Raw genomic sequence first — 22,508 nt, forward strand, 5'->3', positions numbered from 1 at the left:
TCTACTCTCGGAAAAACCATTACGTTATCCATGCTCATCTCGAACACTCTATTGCATTAATCTCGCGTGGATACGAATTGTAGTTTTTGTAGATCCCCAGAGAATCGTGGTTGTTTGGCCTCCGAAAGGTTCTTTGGTAAGACGTTCACTTAATGCACAAACTTGCTTAAAAATCAATATCAAAAAGTTGTACGCATTAATTTCCCTAAGGAGGAAGGTATCCCGTGCTCCCATTTCAAAGGAAAAGTACATATTCTTTAACTCAAAACCTAAGCCGAACCTCATCAGCAAAAAAGTCCTGATGCTATATCAAGGGCCAGAGTCCACAGAGTCTAAGGGCCAATTGATTTCTCAAATCCCTTTAACTGTCTCTCCGAGAAGATGATTCACCTCTTATTTGGCCTTGCATTCTTGGAGATGGCTTTGGTAGTTGTCCTTCTCTTTAAAACTCCTCTGAGGATGCTGTTGATGCTGGGGCTGGACCGTTTGAAGCGGGGAAGAGGGCGGCTCGTTGCGGGGACCGTGGCGATGACCATGGTGGTCGTATTCAGTTCGGCGGTCTACAATGTCTTGGGCATCCAGAGAGGCCTAGCCGATGCGACCATAATCAACCCGACCGATCAGGTCCTCATGGCAAATAGCCTTCTGGAAGCATCTCTCTTGGGTAAATCACAAACCATGCTCTTTCCTTGCATTTCTAATGCGATTGTCATATGATATATTTAAGGAAGGAGGGATTGGGAGTTATTTTATTGAAATAATTTTTTCTCGACATATCAGTATTTTAATGTGGACTATAGTATGGGCTGAGGCTTCAATGAGCTTCATAGGCCCAGCCACCACTATGACAGGATTGGACAAAACTTTTGGCTCATTGTCCCCAATTCCATGTTTTCTGCTTTCAAAGCCAAACCAAACGCACCATAGATAAGCTCTTGCAAACAAACCTGAGACTGTTAGGAACTTTCTTTCCATCTTTAGACCAGATCAAGTCGTTACTTTTGTACGTTTCAATGCGATACCGATCATATCCGGTCTGGTCCAATCAGCCCATTGATTTGATCCGATAGCAATGAGATGCCTCTCTTCTCTCTTTTTTTCCCTTCTTCCTCTTTTCGTTAATTGTAATCGTAACTGGTCAGGCTTTTCGAGCACGATGAGTCGAGCTCGAGGCTAACTCGGTTTCGAAGTGCCGGTGCAGGCTTCTCCCTATTCCTTGGGATATTGATAGACAGGTTGCATTACTACGTTAAGGAGCTCTACCTATTGAGGAACAACTTGGAAGCAACCAAGAAATGGAAAAGAGATTATGTGGAGATGGATAGCATTGGATCATCAAAGGCCCCTCGTCAGACGAGGATTGAGCAAGCTCCAACGAAATCTAGCACGTGATTTGGGTGAAGAGAGAACGTGTGTTAATTAAATGTATATCGTCGCACTATATGTCCGTTAGCGGCTCGTCGAAATCCGAAGACGATTATAGCGCCGATGGGATTGCGAAGACCGAATTTATTGTCGTCTCAATTGTACATACAAAATACCAATTTGACTATGGCTCAAATCGTGCGGCATGAGTTGCTTTTCACTTAGCCATGTTCTTTTCTCATTGATCAATTAACGATTCAAATCGGACTTATTTAATGAACGGAGATAAATAAAAAGAGACCCAGCATTGGCACATACCCAATGGTTGAATAATAAATATTGATGTGAGAATGAAGATCCCCATGAAAAATGAAGGCTTCAGATCTCATGAACTATCTGCATGAGGTTTAGCTAACTTAGAGCCCGCATGAAAACACTTCAAAATTTTCATTTCTCTGCCGGAAGCCCATTCGGCAGAAAAATGCGTTTGATAAAAATCTGATCGAAGTAGAAAGCCGTTTGATAAAAAATTTGACTTCCGGTTGTGTTTTTCAATTGCTCGGTGAAAAATTTTGTCTGATCGTATTTTGATTCTCATCCGAGAAGTAAAAAATTTTCACTTCTCTCGGTCCCGAATGGATTATGTCGTGAACTCCTCTTCTCGATCCAGAAGCTGAAATTTATTTCGGTTGTCAAACGCATTTCTCAACCGTAAATCAACTTCAAGCGCGTAAATTGAAAAATCAAGTTTTGCTCAAAAGCAAAAGGAGAAAAACCAACTTCTTGCTAGAAGCGATTCTCAGTTGGAGAAGTGTTTTCATGTGGGCCCTTAATTTCATGTGTAAGCTTATAAAAAAAAGAAGAAGAGAGATTTGCAAATTTTCCAAAGAAAAAAAAGGGATTGAAAATGCCGTGCAACCTGCTCATTCGACATTTGCCAACAAATCCGTTGACCTCCTCCAAAGTCAAAGTCTTGTCTTATTCCCAGACCAAAATATCTTTGTATCCAATGTGGACCTGCTTTTCTAGAAACCAACCTTTTTGTTTTTGTCGTCGAAATCTAGAAACCAACTTTGAGAGCTCTTTTGTAGGACGATGCTTGCAATGACGCCTTAACTCAAACAAAAACTAAAAATTAAATTAAAAAAAATTGAAGCACACCTTCGCGACCAGTCAAAGGTTGAGCGAGGAGCACATAATGGATGATATTGTCAAATTAAACTTCATTCCTGAATGCAAGAGGAAAAAAAAAACAAAGAAAAAAGAGAAGAGATTCCTAAATCTCGATCCAACACGAGTTCCGACCGATACTTTCTCGGCATGGGCAAGCGGATCCAATCATCGGTTCAATTGGACCCGAGACTATTAAACTTCGAATATTCAATCGATTTGACATTTCACACAAGCTAACCACATGACAGTGCAACTTATCTTGTCTTAAAAAAAAAAGAGATAGATTCGACGAGAAATCGGAACACGAGCAAAATTCGCGACGTACGGATGAAAGATGCCAAATGAATAAGATCAAGATCGGGGCAAGGGAGCCTACCAAAACCTCCGAATCCAATTCCCATTGTGATTGAGCTTGTTCTCCTCCATTCAATATCCACAAAAGCCAAAAGCGCAAAGAAAGCTGACTCTGTTCTTCCAATTGGGGCGTCCAAAACGGGCACGATTGGTCTGATCCCCACAACACGTTGACCCCAAAAAGTCAAAGCGCTTCATCTTTTTATTTATTTAATCATCTTTTTTTTATCTATTAGTTATTTTTGTTTTTGGAAAAAAAAAGGGGCTGACTTTGTAAGAGTCTGGTGCTTAAATGAAGGGTCACGACTCGCTTGACTTCTGACAAGATGGGCGGTCGTGAAGAAAGGTCTCGACTTTTCTCGCGCCCCTCTTTTTTATTTTTTCTTTAGTTTCCCAAAGTTGCGACGGTGGTGATGGCCGACGCTTGCAAAAGGCGTCCGTTCTCGAAACCGTTGGGCACCGGAGATATTGGTGGTCCGGCGAAGTCAACGGTGGTGGAGTAGCGAAACCCGTACGGCGTCGCATCCTAATGGCATGGTCAAAGCGGAGTAATTCCACGTGCCGAAATGAGTTCAATTCCCAAAGCTCCATCTCAATCTTCCGTCTTTTCCCTCGATTAGCTAGGTTTTAGCACACTTTCTTTACTTAATTCCTTTTGAAACAAAGAAAAAAACACTTGCAAAATGTAATTTAAAGCACAAGCATGTAAAGGACGATGTGCATCTAAGAAAATGTATTGGGAGGTTTTTAGTGAGCGTGTTATATTTACGAAAAACATATATGGGGTGGATCTCTTTAAATTTGACTGTCCAAATGTAGTTTTGGTGTATCGACCTTACCGATCGAAATTTGTTTACGGTCAAAGAAATTATTGATAATAATGAGAATTGTCATCGCATAGAGAGCTCTGGAACTCTTCCTCATCGATAGTTGAATCGATGATCCGAGCGCTATCGGTTGGTCACGAAATGTATATGCCTTCCTCTACACGATGGTCACTTCTCACTACGATCCACTCTTCATCCAATGCCCAATCAGTCAAACTCATGTCAGCTGATGAAGACTCACACTCCTCAATCAGCCTCTTCCTCCTATCCGTGACATGACTCCAAGAACACGAACACGAATCGGCAATACCGGAACCATTTCGGTTTCTCAGACTCTCCCACAACCCCAAAACCAATACCCCACTTGGTGAATTCCTCAAAAATGAGTTTCAATCGATACTTTCTCGTCATTGCAGATAGACCTAATCATCTATTCGATTGGATGTGCGTCCCGCTCTAACCATCAGCCCACACACTAAGCTGTCACCGGGATCATTAGATTTCAAAGATTTAACCGATATAACTTGTTACTTTGGTAAACACGGGACGACGGGCTTCCTAGTAAAGCTTCGAAGAATCGGAACAAGAACATAATTAGCGGTGCACAAATATGAGATGATTGTGATCGTCATTTCCAAATCTAATTCCCACTTTGTCCTCCTCCTCCATTCGATGTCGCAAAAGCCAAAAGCACAAGGAAAGCTGACTTTGACTTTGTTTCTTTTTTTTTTTTTTTGGGTCAATGCTTTGTTCTTCCAATTGGTGCGTTCAAAATGGGCACAATCCGTCTCATTCCCACACCGTGTTGACCCCAAAAAGTGACAGCCCTTCGCGTCAGCACGCACCCTAGCTTTGGCCTCTTCCGCTTTTTATTTATATGTCCATTTATTTATTTCAGAAAAGAAAAGGGGTTGACTTTGTAGGAGTTAGTGCCTAGCTGAAGGGCTACGATTCCCTCCACTTTGACGAGATCGGCGGTTGTCATGAGAAAGGCGTTGACCTTTTCTTGAGCACCCTTTTTCGGTTTCCCAAGTTGCGACGGTGACGGCCGGGCGCTTGCAAAAAGACTTGAAAAATCCGCCGGTTTGACGGAAGTAAACGGCGGGAGTAGCGAGCCCCGTACGCCGTTGCGCTCTTATGACGCGGTCAAAGAGGGATATGTATTTATTTTCCCGTGTTCCCATTTGAAGCTATGATTCCTAATACCATCTCCGTCAAACCTAAACAGCACCTGAACAGCAACGCGAAACGTCTATCTGCCGAAACGCTCGGTCGTTGTGTCTCGTTTCGTGATCTAGCTTTACTAAAATGCTAAGGACGTTTTCGCTTCGATAAAATCGAGTTCCGCCGGAAAAAGAAAAAGAAAAGAAAAGCATTTCATTTGAAAAAACTATTGTTGAAGGTAAATTTAAAACACAAACGACATCGATGAGCATCGAGAAAAAGGGCATCAAGGGGTTTTCGGCAAGTGCATTATGCTTACGACGGCACATCTAGACCGATAAATCTAGCGAGCCTCGCGTGGATCTGGCCAAATCGGACCGTCCAGGGAACTCAATAGGACAACCGGGAACTCAACTACTTTTCAGGCTGCAATCTGAAGAGGCAAAAAAAAAAACAGAGCTTTTAAATTCAGATGAAGAACTTGCAGTTGTGCCGAATCAGCAATTTCATTCTCTTCCTCGCAAGCGAGGACTCTTACTACATTACTGCTGTCCCTGAAATCAAATGAACCTTCTCTAAAATCTACACCAATGAAGACAAAAAAAGTATCAAGAGAATTATTAGGATAATGAGAATGGCCCTCGCGCAGAGAGCTCTCCAGCTCTTCCTCGTCGCTAGCCGGGTCGGTGATCGGGGCACTGTCGGTCGGTCGCGAAACGTATCTGACTTCCTCTTCGTGATTGTTACTTCTCACTGTGATCCACTCTTCGTCCAATGCCCGATCGGGTAAACTCTGATTGGCTGACGAAGACTGGTACTCCTCGATCAGGCTCTTCATCCTCTCTGTCGCGGGACTCCAAGAACACGAACACGAATCGACATCGCCGGAGCCGTTTCGGTTTCTCGGACTCTCCCACACATCCACCGAATCCCAGAACCCGGAATCCAAGACCCCATTCGGTGAATTCCTGGTGAACTCCTCGGATATCTTCGATTCATCAAGAAATGGGTGTTCGAGCAACTCTTTCACTGCCCACCTTTCTCTTGGGTCTCTCGCCAAGCACTTGGCCAGAAAGTCCCTTCCGCTGTCTGACAGCTGCCGTGGGATCTCAGGCACGTCGCTCGAGAACCCGATCCGGTAAAGAGCCGATACTGGGTCCGACTCGGCCCACGGGCCTTTCCCAGTGGCCATCTCGATGACCGTACAACCGACGCTCCACACGTCCGACGGGAAACTCTGTTCTTCGTTGCGAGCCACTTCCGGCGCCATAAACATCGGCGTGCCGGAGAAGACGTCGGAGGAAACTATCGCGTGCTCCGACAGCATGCCATGTTCTCCGCACTCATCGTGGGTCTCTCGTGAGTCAACTCCGGAAAACGCGCGAGATGGAGAGAGTACACGGCTGGATTGCCGTGTTCCGACGAATCTAGCGCAGCCCAAGTCTGCAATCTTCAGGCCATCGCTGCCCATCAACAAATTCTCGCCCTTGACATCACCGTGAACCAACCCATTCTCGTGAAGATACTCCAGGCCTCGCAAAATCTTCCTCGTGTTCGATCGAATCTCAGGCTCACCCAAACGCCCCCCGCGGCGCCGGATCTCGTCGAGCAGCGTGCCTTTGGGCAAGTACTCCGCCCACAGATTGTAGTAAAGTTTGCCGCTTTCGTGCGTGATGTCGTGGCCCATGTACTCGACGATGTGAGGAGAAGCGAGCTTAGACAGGACAAGCCGCTCCTTTTGCAAAGGCGACGAACGGGAGAGCTCGGCCGACTTGACGGCGAAGAGCTCGCCAGAGGGGACGGTGGTGGCGAGCGAGACGGTGGCGGTCGAGCCGCGGCCGATGGTCGGTCCTCGGATCCACTCCATCGGGAAGAAGGCTGAGACTTTTGAGAGTTTCTTTATGCGATGGCTGGTCTGATTCTTAATGCTTGAGCGCGTTGCCAATTGCTGGGTATTTATATGGAGACTTCCGAGGATTTTTTGGCGGGGTTTGGTAAAAGAAGTAGAAATACGGAGCGCCCAACAAATGACGACGAAGATTCTTGCGAAGTTCAACGCCAACTGTTGCCTCCTCTCTTTCGTCTGCTTTCTCTGCGTCGTTCATACATCATCCAAACGCAGTTGACGATGCCCCTGCGTGCGCGTCGCGGGGAGACACGTGGCGAGCGGAGGAGCGAGTGGGGTGGGGGGGGCTTTTGGCCGCTAGCGAGGCGGCGCGTGAGGGAGCCGTCCGCCTGTGTGACGCGTGAACACGTGCCGTGATTTCTGGGGCAGGATATTACAGAGAATGGTTCTCCCAGCCCACCCCATAATTAGCTGAGCAGATTTGCGGCGGCAACGCAAAGGCTGGGTGAAAATGCAATGCATGTAGATGTAGAGAGAGAGAGAGAGAGCGAGAGTTGCTTAGCTGGTGAATCAATGAATGGCGCGGACCTTTTGCCATTGATCCTGAACTGACAAGGCAAAAGAGATTTTTTTTTTTGGGTCGAAGGGAAAAGACAGTCGACTTCCATTTTACAATGTCCAAAGAGGTCTTTGATTTTGGGTGTTCAAGTTTCAGATTTTAGTTCGTCTGTTGATCATTGACTCACTAATTGTCATGCAAATTTGTGGACTAGGCAAACATTTTTATGTGCCGATTGATGGCAACATGTCGTGTGCTTATCGCATGATATACTTTCTCAAACTTTTAAGTTACTTGTTTGATCGTGTCCTCGCTAGCAAAAGAAAAGGGATTGGATCGTGCACGTTGCATTATGCAACGTGACTATCTAACTATCTCATAATGTTAAGATGGATTGTGTATTGTTTCTCTTTGGCGGAAATCTAACTCACACCTTTACGTAGAATCAGTCTTTAGTCATTAATCGTAGTTCATAAATATAGTAAGTGAATGAATTTTTTGTGAAGAATAATATCTTAGATTAAACCCACGGATGATGACCACTCAAGCTTTTTCCCAATGTAAAACAGATCTTACTCATTCTTCAAGATGATGCGACAGAAGATAGAAACTATGTGGTCTCTAGTGAAAGAAAACATTTCGTATGACGGTCATATCACGTAAAAAATCACGTTATAAGGAATAGAGTTTCGGAATTCAAATGCAGATTTCTTTTGGGATACCCAATCATGTTGATACAAGTCAACCGTGCAATCCATGCGTAAAATGCCTACACCTACTTCTAATCGTTCCACGGATAAAAGCTCAATGGCCTTCACCTACTTCGAAGCTTCGATCCATCTTCCATCTGCTTTATCGGATCTTTCCCCGGTTTTTTCCAACGGAGAAAAAGTAACTGTTTCGACGAAGTAACATGATCAAGTGAAATGCAACTGAGGAAAGGTGTTCTAAGAGTTGACTATTCCATTAAAGCAGACAAAGAATAAAGAAAAGGGTCAATAGCGACTTGGATGTCATGCAACCTTGATCATCGCCGAAGTGAGTTCTTGTGAACTCCATTGAAATCCGGGCAACGTTAGTGGATGCCCTTTGGAATATAAAACTGATGACCATGAAGAGCACCAATGATTTAGATCCCCAATTAATCAAGGGACCACGAGAAAGAAGATAGTCTGAAATCGCGGACAAAGAGGATAAGGTGGCGTTCACGTTCCCCATGATCGGCCTATGAAATACTATATAGATTACTCAAATACATACCCCAGTTTAGATTCAATTTACCCATACAAATACTAAGTCTAGATCCAGTCAATTCACTTAATAATGAACCCATCATTGCCAGTACGGTTTCCAGCTCATGAAGGCAATGAAAAGAAAAATTAAGTTTAATGAAGCCAAACGGAGATCAACGTGTCGATTTTGCTTGATCAGATTCCACCCTAACTTACTTCCTTCTCCTTTCTTTTGGGCATCCATCCTAACTTATATCATTCACTCTATTTTACTGAATAAAGGAGCATGCAATGGTTGCACATGCATTCAGTGCATGTCGCTCTTGGAGGTTGGGCGTTTGGGTAATTTCCAATGCCGTTGAGAAGTGCTGAGAAAGTGAGAATATTTATCTCTGACAAATGCCATGATGAAAAACGATTCGGTGCGGAATGTCAATCGGTTTCACTGTATAGAGTACATAAACTCACGGTGAAGAAGATGTGAACATTAAAATAATAGTTCGTCTCACGGAAAAAAAAAATTGATTTGAAAAATATGTGTATAAAAATGATCGCTAAACGCATAAACGAAAATATTTAAATATAAATTATTATGAATAATACAAATATTTTTAATTTACTAATTATTTCAATTAATATAAGCGATTATTTTTAAAAAAAATTTTCAGATCATTCATTTTTCTGCAAAACAAACGGAGCCTTTAAGAAACTTTAGAGTGGAGCTATTCTGTCACCTGTGAGTGTGATCATTCAGAGTAAAATATGACTGCACAGAATGGGGCATACCTCACCTTCTAACATCATCTAAGTTTTCCTTGAGAAGTGTCGAAACCCGTGCCTCCAGAGGACCGAAAGCAAGATTTCCTGTGAATACTCGGGCCTCAATTCAACATTGTTGTGAAGTATATAAAGGCATGTATAATTCATAAATTAATGTTCAAACAAGTAGCAAGATTACTTTACAAAAATAGTAAAAAGAGAAGCTAATCCAGGAATCTAACAAAAGTATAACAAAATCTGCCGCTGGAATACATACAGATGATATGGTCAGCATACAACAAACGACGAACAGAATCAGTCCTGTACAAAGTCTCGTCGAATGCTTCCGTGCCAACGTCTCCAGAACGGCACAGGTCACAGAAAGGAATATTTATATACTCAGTGTAATGCTTTTGAAGCGGTAGTGAAACCTGCTGATACCATGACACGTCAAAACAGACCAAGCTATACATACTTAGTACAAACGTATTACATGGTTAGCAAAAAATAACCAGGAGCACTCCTTTTGTATGTGCCAATTTTGCATTTCTCCACTTCCCTTCTTTCTTTTAACTTTTTTTATCCCATTAAGCAATGGTTTTTCTAGTTTACCTTGTTTCAACAAGTTTCCCTTTTGACATGTTTTTCGGTTTTTTACCAAGAACGGGTCAGCGTGTCCAACAGCACTGGACGCCAACCATTACCCAGATGAATCAGTCAAGCCTGTGGGTTCTGTTTGATTTTATAAAACATTGTCTATGGATCTCAATGAAGGAATCCCATTGAAGATCACTATGGCATAAAATATCACGGGTTCTCATATATATAGAGAAACAAAGTTCCAGTGCTCTGTAATCACTACACAAAGGCTCTCCTATGTCATTCAGATGGAACACATAGAAGGCCAATAGGAAGCAGCATCTGAATAGATAACAAGGCAGTGAAAATGAAATTCAGAGTCCTAACCAATGGGATGTGAAAAAGAAAAGAACGGATCAGAGCATGGATCCTAACAGTCACCTTTTCAATTGCTTAGACACTTTATATGGAGATCTCATGTTAAATGTAAGGCTCTTGGCACCTAACATAGAAAACTGCGATGATTTTTTGTATCCGCTCTAGCAAGTGTCTATACTAAACATAGCACGTTAAATCTCCATCTTCGCAGTAGCAACTAAAATGTGCATTGCCTAACTAAGTTTTTTAGTCGAACTTTCTCAATGTATATTGACAACTCTGAAGCATCATGATTCACAGGGGAGCTCAGGCTATGTTCTCTTGCAATATCTTTTAGCAATGAGTCTCTGTAACAGCACTCCCTTTTGACATTATTTCCACAACGTATGAAGAAAAGTTCACAATTCAACACCAGTCATTAACAATCCCCCTAAGAATGAACACAGCTTTGAAAGGGGAAAAAAAAAAGATGGACCAGTACAAATTTTACATCTCATTGCATGAAAACATTGCAGAAATTGATTCATGTGAACATTCAGGAATTACCTGCTCAGGTACAATTTTTGATTATGCATAGTTTTTCATCAAATGCCTTCTTGTTCCGCATCTGGAGAAGTCAAAGAGCATGTTTCCAAGAACTTAGTTGTGGACTTCACGTATTTGTCATGGGCACCTAGACATAACTTAGCTGTCTCAAGAAGCTTGACGCAAATGATGGATGTTTCAGGACTCGTCTGCTAGTCACACACGTAAGATAAACCTGTTATCGTTACACTCATGCTTCTGCATGTAGTCATGCATTATTCAATTTATTTCGTCAGGCTAATAAAATAATGTAAGCAGAAAAGGCAAAGTATCTGTGAGACAGGATAGTCAGTAGAATAAAATGCGCACGGCTTACTCTGAAGGAAGATGCAATGCAGTTGCAAGCTTCAAGGGCCATGATTCCGCGAGCATCCTTAGGTAGCAGTACAAGTCAGCAAGAAAGCAACTGACAAGGCCATTATAGTAACCTCCAAAACCATCTATAATCATACTTACTGAAGAATGCTCCCATTGAATGACATCAACCAACTTCTGAACAGCTAGCTGAGATATAGATGCAAGTTCTTGTGAATAGGATGAATCGCCATAAAATAATTGGTCATTACCAGGAATCTGTAACAAAACATAAGGCACATAGTCGATCAGCCAAATCTCTCTGGACTCAGGAAGGATCAGCGAAACTTCAAATAAATACAAAAAAGCAATGAGATATAAACATTGAAAGGATTGTCTGTTACTGTTCCAGTATTCTCGATTGTGTGGAAACAAAGCGAATCAACACATAATTGAAAGATGAGATGAGACCCAAGTAAAAATGTAACTCTATGATAATTCTGTGGTAAGGCAGACATGGGCATGCTCTTTAAGTTCTTCAAGCCATCAATTATGCGCAATCAAGATGTTCTTTAGATCTCAATTGAAAAATCTAACCAGTACCAGCCTCATATTACCCCGAAATTATTAGCATTATATGGGAGAATCTCCTGGGAAAGCGCTGCTGACAATAAAATAATTGCTGAGAATAGCCTCGTAGTTGTTCGTGGAATCAACCTGTGATATGAGTTGATAAACATTGGCCAAAAGAGCTATATAAGCACAAGGGATTCATCAAACTAGACAGATGGGACACTTACTTTGATTGAGAATCTGTAAACACAAACAAGCTTTTTGGAGCATAGTTAAGGCTGGGCCCAATATTAGCTGCAACAAAGAAAAGAACATATATCAAGTGGCACTTTCAAACAGATGTGGGAAAAGAATATATATCCACTAGAACTTTAATACATTGAACAAGTTGAGGGAAATTCAGCACACCATGCTACATAAAAATGCTTGTCAAAACTAAAAACTCACATTTATTCCATGGTACCATAACTAGTAGACTGCACAGTTTCTGGAAAGAGGAGAGAATTCCTTCTACATCAGCAATTCCAGGTAAGCCTGCACCAACCACAAATTCACAATGAAAAAGTGCAGCAACCATGTTAAAATCATGGGAAACTCTTGAACTTCCAAGGATTAGTACATCATAAAATCTGACGACAATGCCAGGAAATGTATGGAAGAGATTACTCATAGCCAAAAGAAAGCTGATTGGTGAGTGAAAAACTAATCTGGGAAACCACCTAGGTTTGCAATTTCATGATCATTGACTAATTGTATGGTTGTCCTGTACTAAAAGCTCCTTCTACGGACAGCATCCCAGTAATATTCACAGAAATAGACGTATAATGACACCATCAAAAGATCCACTAAATCCAAATGATTAGAGGAAGGAGAAGATCACATGTGCTATCCCTCTTTCTGTATGAATGCACAAAACCTATGAACACAGAAGCATTCATTGTATATCACAATTATTTAGTTATCACATGATCTTAAGAACAGCAAACTTTTCATCAGTGATCTTAACTTACTGGGCAGACGATCTGCCCATCAAATCTAGTCAGCATCAAAGACGAGTCCTTTCAGAAGCATCCAAGGCCGCTTGAATTCCACAAGAATGCCAAAAGCCTATTATTTTATCCCTAGACAAAGTTTGCCGACTTACGCATTCCCAAGGCATATTATGTTTTGCATTATAGCAATATTTGCCCTGAATGACGATTATGTGTCAAACATAATCCTTTCGTAAAACTAACCATTCACCACTAAGCTCTGCAAACAGCTGACTGCAGATTCTGTAAGACCTTCTGCATGTGAGACTAAACCACCTAGCAATGCAACCTGTTTCATTCAACCTCAAAATCACTATAACCATTTCTTGAGTTAAACGAATTGAAAAGCAACAGAAGAAAAAGATGATCAGACCTCTGCAGTCTCGATATATAGGTTTGACTGCTTCATAGGAGATGAAATAGAAGGTATTGTAACTTCACTATAAGCTATGCAAGACATGATGAAGCTGAACTGCTTATTTGAATGTTTCAAGCCCTGAATTGCCAATGAATTGCTGGAATGAACAAGAGCTTCCTGCAAGAGCATCATGCGAACCAGAAGTGAGTGAAGATGTTTAGATGGCAGTGATAAACATCTTTAATAATTTCACTAAGTTACTGTTCAATAAGGTTGTCCTTCCCATTACCCTGATGCCAAACAGAGTACTATGTACATGATTTTCTCCATACATGCATGCAAGCAACCTGCATATATGCAAAGTGCAGTTCTAAGAAAATAAATTCGCAAAAAAGAAGTTTTGTTTGGGGCAACAAGCGTCCAACCAATATCCTACATCATGTCACTTCACCCCACAAGTAATAATCAAATTGTGACTTAACACAAATACCCAAAATTCATTAAGTTAGTGTACCTAAAGAATCTACTTGAACATGTGCAATGAGTTATAATTAAAGATACCTTAAGTTCATTAATGCAGCCAAAAGCCCCACGACATTCAACTAAGAATGCCAGATGCCGCTCCACGTCTGAACCATAGTCAACCTAATATCGCCAAAGCATATAAATCAGAACGTGACTTCCACTAAAAAAACTCTTCGAACTGGCTGTGGTATTCATACACGAGTCCATATTCCTCACCATGCTGACAAATCGAGTTATTAGGCGTGCTGGCTGTTGATAATCATAATCCATCATGCTTGTTTGATCTATTTCATCTATCAGGGACTTAGAAATCCCAAAAAGCAACTGTATGATATGGGGATCATGCCAAAGTCCTTTCCTGCACAGTGAAACAAGGAAAATATAGAGTTCCACCAGGAAAGGAATAAAATAATCTAATGAACTCGATGTGACAAAACCTATGGGGGTGGATTCATTTATGTGATTGAATAATTTCATATTCCAAACAGCTTCAAAAAAACATAGATTGACTGTCTGGCTCAGCCAGCAGAATGCCCAATCGTTGTCGCGCTGTCAGATTGTTTCCTAGAATGGAAACTTCCAGATATCTAATTCCATGTACTCCTGGTGGCTATGAATTATTAATCAACCCCACAAAAAAAAAAGGGACTCCAGCAAAGAAAAGATACATGCAAAAAAAGCTAAAATTGTAACTGATTAAAGAGACAGTGTTTCTACGGTCCTGTGCCACTTTTCTGTCCTCTTGGAAGGTTACAATCTCGATAGTGACAAACATTGAAGAAACTACTATCATGGGACATAGGATTCTAGACTGACCCGTGCCAATAAAGTAGCAAGGAATAAGAATGTACCTTATTGCTCTGTCAAGTATGTGCATATTGACAATGCTCCGAGGTCTCCCATACATCATATCTAGGATTTCGAGATAGTGATTCTACAGAACATGTCGTCTTAGATAAGACCACAAGAAAAAAAATTCCAAGGAATAGTTTCACAGTAGCATGGTGAATTCTTGTTGAATACATGTAATGCACAGTAATGAAATCGAATATAGCTACAGGTAGTCACAAGGAGCATACCAAAGCAAATAATTCTTCTAGATCCTCAAAATGAGAAACAAACTTCACCAAGATGGATTGCAAACTTCCGAGTTCCTCTTCAGTAAATGCTTTATCACGTGCTTGCATTGCAATACCTTCTAAAACGTTCAAGATATGGTTGCCCTGATGTTGACGAGAGAGAAAGAGAGAGAGAGATAAGTAATCGGATGCCTAAAGCTCAAGGGTTTATAGGGCAAAGACTCAACTCAACATGACAAAACAAAGTCATGCACCCAACTAGTCCATTGCAACTTTTCATTCAGAGCCTTTTGTCATTTGCTTTTCACATTGGACTAAATAAGTCAATCGCAACTTTATGATTAACCAGATTGCACCAGAGTCAATTGAACATGACAAAACAAAGTCATGCACCCAACCAGTCTACTGCAACTTTTCATTCCATTCAGTACCTTGTGACCGTCATTTCAGATTGGGCTAAAGGACTGCATTGCAAGTTTATGAACAACCAGATTGCATAAAGCTCAGACCAAAGATACTGAGCATTTATTACAGATTTACTTATTCCCAACCCAAAGTCATAGAAAACATGTTTGGAAGAAACAGGAACCAACTAAGCGAAGGCTCCTTGTCTCAACCTCCTGTCCAGGAATTCAGCACCCAGATTTACGTCACGCATTATTAAGATAAATAAACCTCACCCTAAAATTTAAGGCATCAAAGCACAATACAGGAAGCAATAGTAAGCCTCTTATGGAAAGGATCACCAACTTCGACACATGTTGCTGGCCAGACAAGGAGATTCAATGCAAAACCAAACATAGTCTCTCCCACAGCAATTAAATGAATTCACATTGTATTTGCCATAACTAAAAAATTTTGATGCTATTTATTCGTCAGCTTACAAGAAATTAATGCATTAAGAGTTGTATGAGTGAAGTACACACCACAAAAGGCACATTACCATAAAGCTTAACACACTTAACTGACACTTACCATTTGATTTTGTAAGACAAGATCCAGAAATGCATCCATGACCCTCAGGTACTCATCAAGTTTTCCCCACAGAAGAACAACCTGATATGGGGATGGTGATTAGAATATGTAAGCCAAATGGAAAATAAGTCGACTGATAAGTCCCTGAAGTAAAGCCCACCCAACAGTATTGACTTTTTCAGCACAACGAGAAGAACAAAAACTTAAACCAATCTTCCAAATCAAAGTACAGAGAACGCAGCGATTAGTAGGAAAATAGATATAACAAGAATGATGCCAACGTTGGTTTCAGACTAGACTTAAGAATGTTCCATACTGCAGCTACTGGGAATGTTGCAGAGTCGCAAATTATGTCAAACGATTTATAAGCTGTGACAAATAGTTCCAGCATATGAACAACAAAATCAGTGATGCAGAAATCCGTTTTCAATTCCCATCTAACAAAGAACCAAAAGGATTGACTTTGTAAGATATTTACTTGTCAGTGGAGTAATTGTCTTCTCTATCCACAGTTACCAATACTGTGTTCCGCAAAATATTGGAAATACGGGAGCTTCCCTTATCTATCTAGTTAAGAATTGGTAGCTGCTGCAGTCTTTACCCATGCAGAAAGTACATGCTCAGAAGAGAATTGCATCGCTCTATATTCGGTCTAACATGTGCTAGCCAAGAAATATACCACTTCCAACAAATAATAAGAGTTTGGGAACAATTACTAAATCAGAAAATTTCCATCAGTCTATTGTATTGCATATATGGGTAACTAGATAGCAATTTCCATCAATCTTTTGAATAACATATATGTGTGACTAGATGTCTTTTCAAAGAAATGGAATAGGAACTTGCAGATACAATTACATCATCAATTCTGGTTATTTTCTTTCCCCAACATGGTACAGTCATTATTGTACCCCATGACTAATGTTTCGTTTGCATGTTTCATTTCTATAATCCTTGAACATGATATTTGTTTAAGTACAGCTTTATTTGTTCACGGGGTTTATGTAAATAACCTCCTCCACTTAATAGATCAAACTTTTGGGTTGGAATCTTTAATGTGGTATTGGTATCAGAGCCATGTTTTGATTATTCATGCCTTTCATTTTTCATTTCGCTTGTGCATTCTTGTTCATAGTATTCCTCATTCTTCACTCCACATGAGTTCTTCATATGGTTTCACCTTGTTTTGCGCATGAGAAAGGTTAAAGTTATCCCACAATGCATGTTCACAGGTTTTGACCTGCCGTTCTATGCATGCAGCTTCCTCCGCAAAATCCTTAAAACTTTTGGGTTCGAATCTTCAATAACATTGAACATTAAGGACATCTTTGGCTCTGCCTCCTCCATCAGGATGAAGAACAGGCTAGTATTGTCAATTTCCTAGATGTCATCGCATATTTCAGCTCATTTCAAGAAAGCCATATCCTTCTTAAAAACAGACATGTTATCAGGTCCTTGACATTTAAGGCATCATAAGAACAGAAAACAAGTAGTCAAGTACCTGGATGACATGATCCACCACATCAACCATGTCCTGCGGAGATGTAGTCTCCGACAGCCTGAATCCAAGTAACCTGTAATTTAAGCTCTGCACATGCAACGTTGAAAAGGAAGTAAGTTCAAACAATCAAAGCATCTACTGAAGCAGCAACATTTCCTTTCCAAGTAGGTTTGTACTATCAAAGCAATACCTTATCTAAGCTACAATCATTGCAGCATTCAATAAGGTTGATGATCTCCTTTGACTTAGACCTCACCATGTCAGCTGGAAGCTCCTTAATATAACAATGAGCAACAATTGACAAGCAGGAGACAACTTTATTATCCCCTTTCCCTCCAATTCCAAGATTCACAAGCGCATTTGCTAGTTGCTCCTTCAGACAAAATCGAAAGTGGTATGCACTCAGTTGCAGAGAAATTGGTTGCTTAAGATCTCATGCAAACCTTTGCGTTGCTCCAGTCTTAACAAAAAAATAAGCATTTCGTGCGAGCTAATTTGCGAGGATTACTGGAGCAGTTAAAACAAAAGACTAGAAGTGAGTCAATATTTATAGCTAATGCACCCCAATAGATAATTAGATAGTACAATATCCTCTGTTCTTTCATTAAGTAGTAGCTGATGCTTTTTAATGAAGTCCTGATTGAGCACAACCATTTTTGAAGTAAAGAATTTATACCGTTGCTAAACGTAACATCACTATTTTGGGAATTTGCTGAAAGATTGACATCCAAATCGAAGATTCTTAATGATAGAGAAGTGACGAACAACGGCACAGCTAACCTTTGGTGTATCCTCAAAGATGTGATGCACAATATATTCAATAGTTGGCTCAATCAAACTGATGAGCAATCTTCTCTTCTCTACACAGGTTTTTGAAACGTCCCTCTTTAATGACAAAGCATCCATGAGTAGAATATTCATGTCATTCATGCAGGTGATCAAATATGCTGCAAAAACCACAACTTAAGCTTCAGACCAGAAATGTTACAGTAACTGCTACATTAGTAAGAAGGAAGCGGCAGTTAGACAACTTGCAAGTTTATGTACGAGAATATGTTTGAGATTTATCATGAGCGTGTACCATGGCCTTTGAAAAGATGGTCATCTAACTTAAAATTGGAGTTCAACCCCTAATTTCAAATCCTGGCACCCTCTCAGGTTATTCCTCTCCTTTTTCACTTGTCATCAGGTGGTTCATTCAATAGAAATATGCTTCCATCATTTTGTTTTACATGTATCTCACAGCTAACCCACATGGAGCAGTGTTAATGAGTGTATTAGAATGTATTGAAGGCCATTGTTTGAAGCTTAAGTTTTCTAGAGAAAAAGTGGTCCAACAATATGCATTCAAATGAGGTAAAAGAAAAATGAAGGGCCATAACATTACAAAAGCTTTGCTCAAATACACATTATTTTAATAATTGAGATGTCAACCTTTAAACGTTACAAGGCAGCAAAAAATAGAGTTCAAAATTCCACCCCAAAGTATTGCTTGGGTACAAATGTATGAAGTACAAAAAAATTCTTAAGCACTTCAAAATCAGAAAGTGAATATGCAGTACAGCTATATGATCACAAGAATTCCGAGGCTCATTCTAAATATTTAATCTCTGTTCTAACACTAGTTTTTCCTAACATTATTCTTTAACCAGAGGAAGAACCCACGTCCAGCCTCCTTCGTTATTCGATGCCTTATACTTTACTTCAACATTTATATGAGCATAAGAGAAATGATGCATGCCTGTATCTCGTGATAGCAGCTTTCTTGCACGATGGACCATGTAGAGACAACAATAAGCAGATGAAAGTGGATCTGCTAACCCTCTTATCATCTTGACTAGCCGGTGAAGACAGTCAGCAGGTTGAATGAGAAGAAAGCGCCAGCAAGGCAAGATTGCCAGCTCCAAATAACTGAAAAATCATCATGATTTGTTCATAAGTCATACTTAAAAAGTTTCAGTGACACAATTTGAGTTGCCTATCTCCAAGCTGGAAAAACAAAACCTCTTCTATGGATGCACTTGAAAATTTAACCCAAATTACACACAATGCCTGCCACGTCTGCAGTGGTTTTGAGAATTGGCATACTTAATTGAAGCATAAAGATAATAACATAAATACCACACAAACACTTATCTAGTTTCAACAGAGAGTTGGCACAGAGAGAACTGCTAAGTAAGGATGTAATTTCACCAGTACTGTGATACAAACAAACGTGTGTACTGTGATGCAAATGATCATCCTAATGCTAACACGGCTGCATGAATCACTAGCATACAGAAGCTCCCATGCTACTTTTACCAAGTCAGCGTTATCATAAAAATAGCCAATGCAGTGACAAATCTGCTTTAAACTGCTCCAAAAAAGTATTGTCGGTACAAGATATAGTGAATTGCAGCCAAATGTTAAGCCTTTGAGGATGTCGGAGGATGAAACAATTGCAGCAGGATAGTGTCTAGTATGATACTGGATGATTTAATAAGCCAAAGAATTCGGACTATACACGCGTGGTAGCAGGTCCTCTATGGAACCGACTTTGTAAAACCAGTTATTGCAAGTTTCTTTGGCATCCACGCACACCCCATTCGCGTCAAAATTTTCTGCAGATAATACCACAAAGTTTCTTAAAAGAAGGACAAAAGTTTCATAGGTTACCAAAAAGATTTGGAAAAAAGTGAAATGGACCTGCCAAGAAGCAAAGTTTGTTCCCATCCACTGTAAATTCAGCCTTTTGCTTTATGCGTTCCCATACCATATCTCCAAGCATGTCCATCACATCTGTAGCAAGAACAAATAATGTAGGATAAAATTGTCTTACTGATGTATCCATTAGAAGCCGAGCAACCTGCATAAGAATGGAGATGCAACCTTGTTAGCTGTAAGTTTTTCCATGAAGAGATTTGCTTGCAAAGCTATTTGTTTGCTCAGGAGTCCTACAATCCAAGAAAAAGAAAAAACCAGTCCAAGGATCATATTTTCTGAAACTTCGAACTAAAGAAAAAATCCATGTTTCATATAAAAGATACACCATCCATCAAATAGTGATCATGGTAGCATAGAGTTATTTCTTAATATGAAAAAGACAGAAGTACAGATATAGAGAAAGAAATAAACAAGGACAAGAATCTAAATTGACTCCATCCACCTTAATTGTGAACTTCAAAGCGGTCACCCGGTCCTCCGAATGCCAAGCTTGGACAATCTTTTCCTTAAAATCGTTTAATCGGAAAACATACTCCTGGCGAGTGATTGATGCATTTCCCTCTTTAGCAGATTTTTGTGGATCATCCAGTTCTTCCAGACGTGAACTTGTGGAAGATATCTCATCAACTATAATTTGTCGGCAAAAGTAAGTACACTGAAATTCTCTTTGTTTATTTATAAGCAACAGAAAATAACCATAAGTTGTTATGACAACTTCAATTTATTCAAGAAAGGAAAAGGAAGAAAATGGATTATGAAAATGGTTGACATACCCTTGTTACTTTTCATTATTCCATCAGATATCTGCAACAAAGGGCTTGATCACAACGAAGCGGCAACAGACAGCAATAGAAGTGGCTTCTTGTAATGAAGAATGCCGTTTGAAAGATGAGATGACAAGATTTCCAAGAGCCACTTCCAGTGGGAAATTTTTTTTTTTAACAAGGGTTTTCAAAGATACATATGTCATACAATTGAATCAACAACTTCAACGTGCATGCATGAGAGAATAATCAGAAAGAAACTGATCATGATGTCTTCAAATGTCAATATTAGACCATTGTTCCTTAACAAAGCAAAAGAATAACACCAGGACATAGAGACCCAGTTTTCAGACTATCAAAATCTGTCAACAGTCCATTGAATATCAAGTATATAGTTTCGCCGTATTGATATGAACATACGTAGAACCTCCTTAGATGGAAACTGACAACTTTCTAAATTTCTGAGTAGTGCTCACCGTCACCATATATATATGAAGGACATATGTAGAACATCCTTAGAAGGAGACCAAAACTACCCAATTTTCTGAATAGTCCAAGTAAATTGTAATGTAGTGCCTCACAAACTCAAAATAGAAGTATCTGGCACCTGTATAAAAAACTTCTGAAGCACATTATTCTTAAACCAAGGTCAACGGCCCCAACATTACCGAACACTCACAGAGGTAATATAGAGCTCTAGACACCTTTGAAGTCTCACCCAACAACATTCAGCAGGAGATTATTAGTTCTTAGATATCTTAGAGATCCAAAAACAGTCGGATGGATATACATACAGGAGGTCAGAATCCAAACTGCTCTTGTTGAAAACTGCCCAAACACACAATTACATACTTGATATCATTAACTTTGGTAGCTGTCGCATGATTTAAGCTTTTTCCAACAGTCCACAGTCAAGCAACAAATGATGACGCAGAAAGACATACTTACCGATGAGATAGATATCATCTTGGAGATAGGAAACCTCTGCATCAACAATCTCTTGAATGAATTCCAGTCCCTTGTGTGCTGATTATCACGTTCAGTACAGAAACCTCCGGAAGTACGCTCCTCATCCGGTAAATTGTGAAAAGCCTCTCCAACGTTAGTGTTTGGCCCTCTTAGAGGATCGAAAAAGTTCTCGGTGTGATGTTCCCCGACAACCTAAGCACAATGCAGATCTCTCATATAGCAGAATACCTCTTTGGAGGAAACAATGCGCCAAAAAAATTGAGCCCAACCTAAACTAGATTTCCTACTTCTAAAACTCCAGGAAAAAACTGTGATAGTTCAGTCGGGTTCAATGAACTGAACTCTATAAGATTGGCGTCATCTGAAGAGCCCTAAGATGTGATAAAAAGAGGTTGATGATTCAGTCAAGAGTTCAGCACACCTGACGGTGCGATGTCGACGGAGTGCACAGAGGATGATCGTCCACGCGCGTCCGATGAAGCGCGTGCGACTCCTTCTCTTGCTTGTAGTTTCGAGGTCTGAACTCCATTGGAGCGAAAACTGTCGCAGCTTTCTTCGATCTCCTTCCCGCTCTCGTTTCACCGTGCTCTTCTCTTTCGCGAGGGAGTGGGACGCAACGCAGTCGAGATTCGGGTCTGAGTTTGCAAGGCCCGGCTGGCTTTTTCACAGTTGAGTAGCTGTGAAGAGAGATGCGAATTTATATTTCCCGGAAAAAGGGAAATTATGTTTTAATTTTGAATAATGTTACAAGATTTGAAATTCTCAATTAGTATGTTTATCGAGAATTGAGCATGGTTCACTCATTCAAGGCCAGTTCGTTACGACCTAATAACAGATCTTTATTCTCTAGCTTAGGGCAAACTATTTTACAGGCTTAACTTATACAGATTGAAATACTTTATTATTTAATCCTAT

General features: G+C 40.4%; 3 protein-coding genes across 8 annotated transcripts; 1 reads left to right on the forward strand and 2 right to left on the reverse strand.

The window, feature by feature from the left end:
• Nucleotides 1-331: 331 nt before the first annotated feature.
• On the forward strand, nt 332-1,597 carry LOC115757308. Its single transcript, XM_030697520.2, has 2 exons — nt 332-664; nt 1,202-1,597. The coding sequence occupies exons 1-2, from the start codon at nt 382-384 to the stop codon at nt 1,390-1,392; spliced, it is 474 nt and encodes a 157-aa protein (XP_030553380.1). The 5' UTR covers nt 332-381; the 3' UTR covers nt 1,393-1,597.
• Nucleotides 1,598-5,304: 3,707 nt separating this feature from the next.
• On the reverse strand, nt 5,305-6,938 carry LOC115735746 (mitogen-activated protein kinase kinase kinase 18-like). The gene has a single exon (XM_030667144.2). The coding sequence runs from the start codon at nt 6,748-6,750 to the stop codon at nt 5,305-5,307; it is 1,446 nt and encodes a 481-aa protein (XP_030523004.1). The 5' UTR covers nt 6,751-6,938.
• A 2,467-nt stretch (nt 6,939-9,405) lies between these two features.
• On the reverse strand, nt 9,406-22,242 carry LOC115756862 (VPS35 endosomal protein-sorting factor-like). Of its 6 annotated transcripts, none has more exons than XM_048274987.1 (24): nt 22,015-22,242; nt 21,573-21,785; nt 20,634-20,664; nt 20,303-20,487; nt 19,843-20,002; nt 19,661-19,757; nt 18,899-19,068; nt 17,938-18,104; nt 17,348-17,530; nt 17,158-17,244; nt 15,657-15,737; nt 14,682-14,825; nt 14,454-14,536; nt 13,819-13,960; nt 13,639-13,722; nt 13,093-13,254; nt 12,924-13,008; nt 12,136-12,222; nt 11,916-11,982; nt 11,733-11,832; nt 11,278-11,394; nt 11,138-11,194; nt 10,783-10,970; nt 9,406-9,710 (listed from the first exon to the last, which is right to left on the reverse strand). In XM_048274987.1, exons 1-23 carry the CDS (start codon nt 22,120-22,122, stop codon nt 10,821-10,823), a joined length of 2,760 nt encoding a protein of 919 aa, XP_048130944.1. In that variant the 5' UTR covers nt 22,123-22,242; the 3' UTR covers nt 9,406-9,710; nt 10,783-10,820. The 6 variants fall into 6 exon arrangements, with proteins under 6 accessions (XP_048130944.1, XP_048130947.1, XP_048130945.1 ...); XM_048274988.1 differs by lacking the exon at nt 9,406-9,710 and adding an exon at nt 10,015-10,200 and having other exon boundaries at nt 11,916-11,985; nt 12,148-12,222; XM_030697031.2 differs by lacking the exon at nt 9,406-9,710 and adding an exon at nt 10,015-10,200.
• Nucleotides 22,243-22,508: the final 266 nt, after the last annotated feature.

This window comes from Rhodamnia argentea, chromosome 2 (genome assembly GCF_020921035.1).
Source record: "Rhodamnia argentea isolate NSW1041297 chromosome 2, ASM2092103v1, whole genome shotgun sequence".
In the NCBI taxonomy this organism is placed as follows: domain Eukaryota; kingdom Viridiplantae; phylum Streptophyta; class Magnoliopsida; order Myrtales; family Myrtaceae; genus Rhodamnia; species Rhodamnia argentea.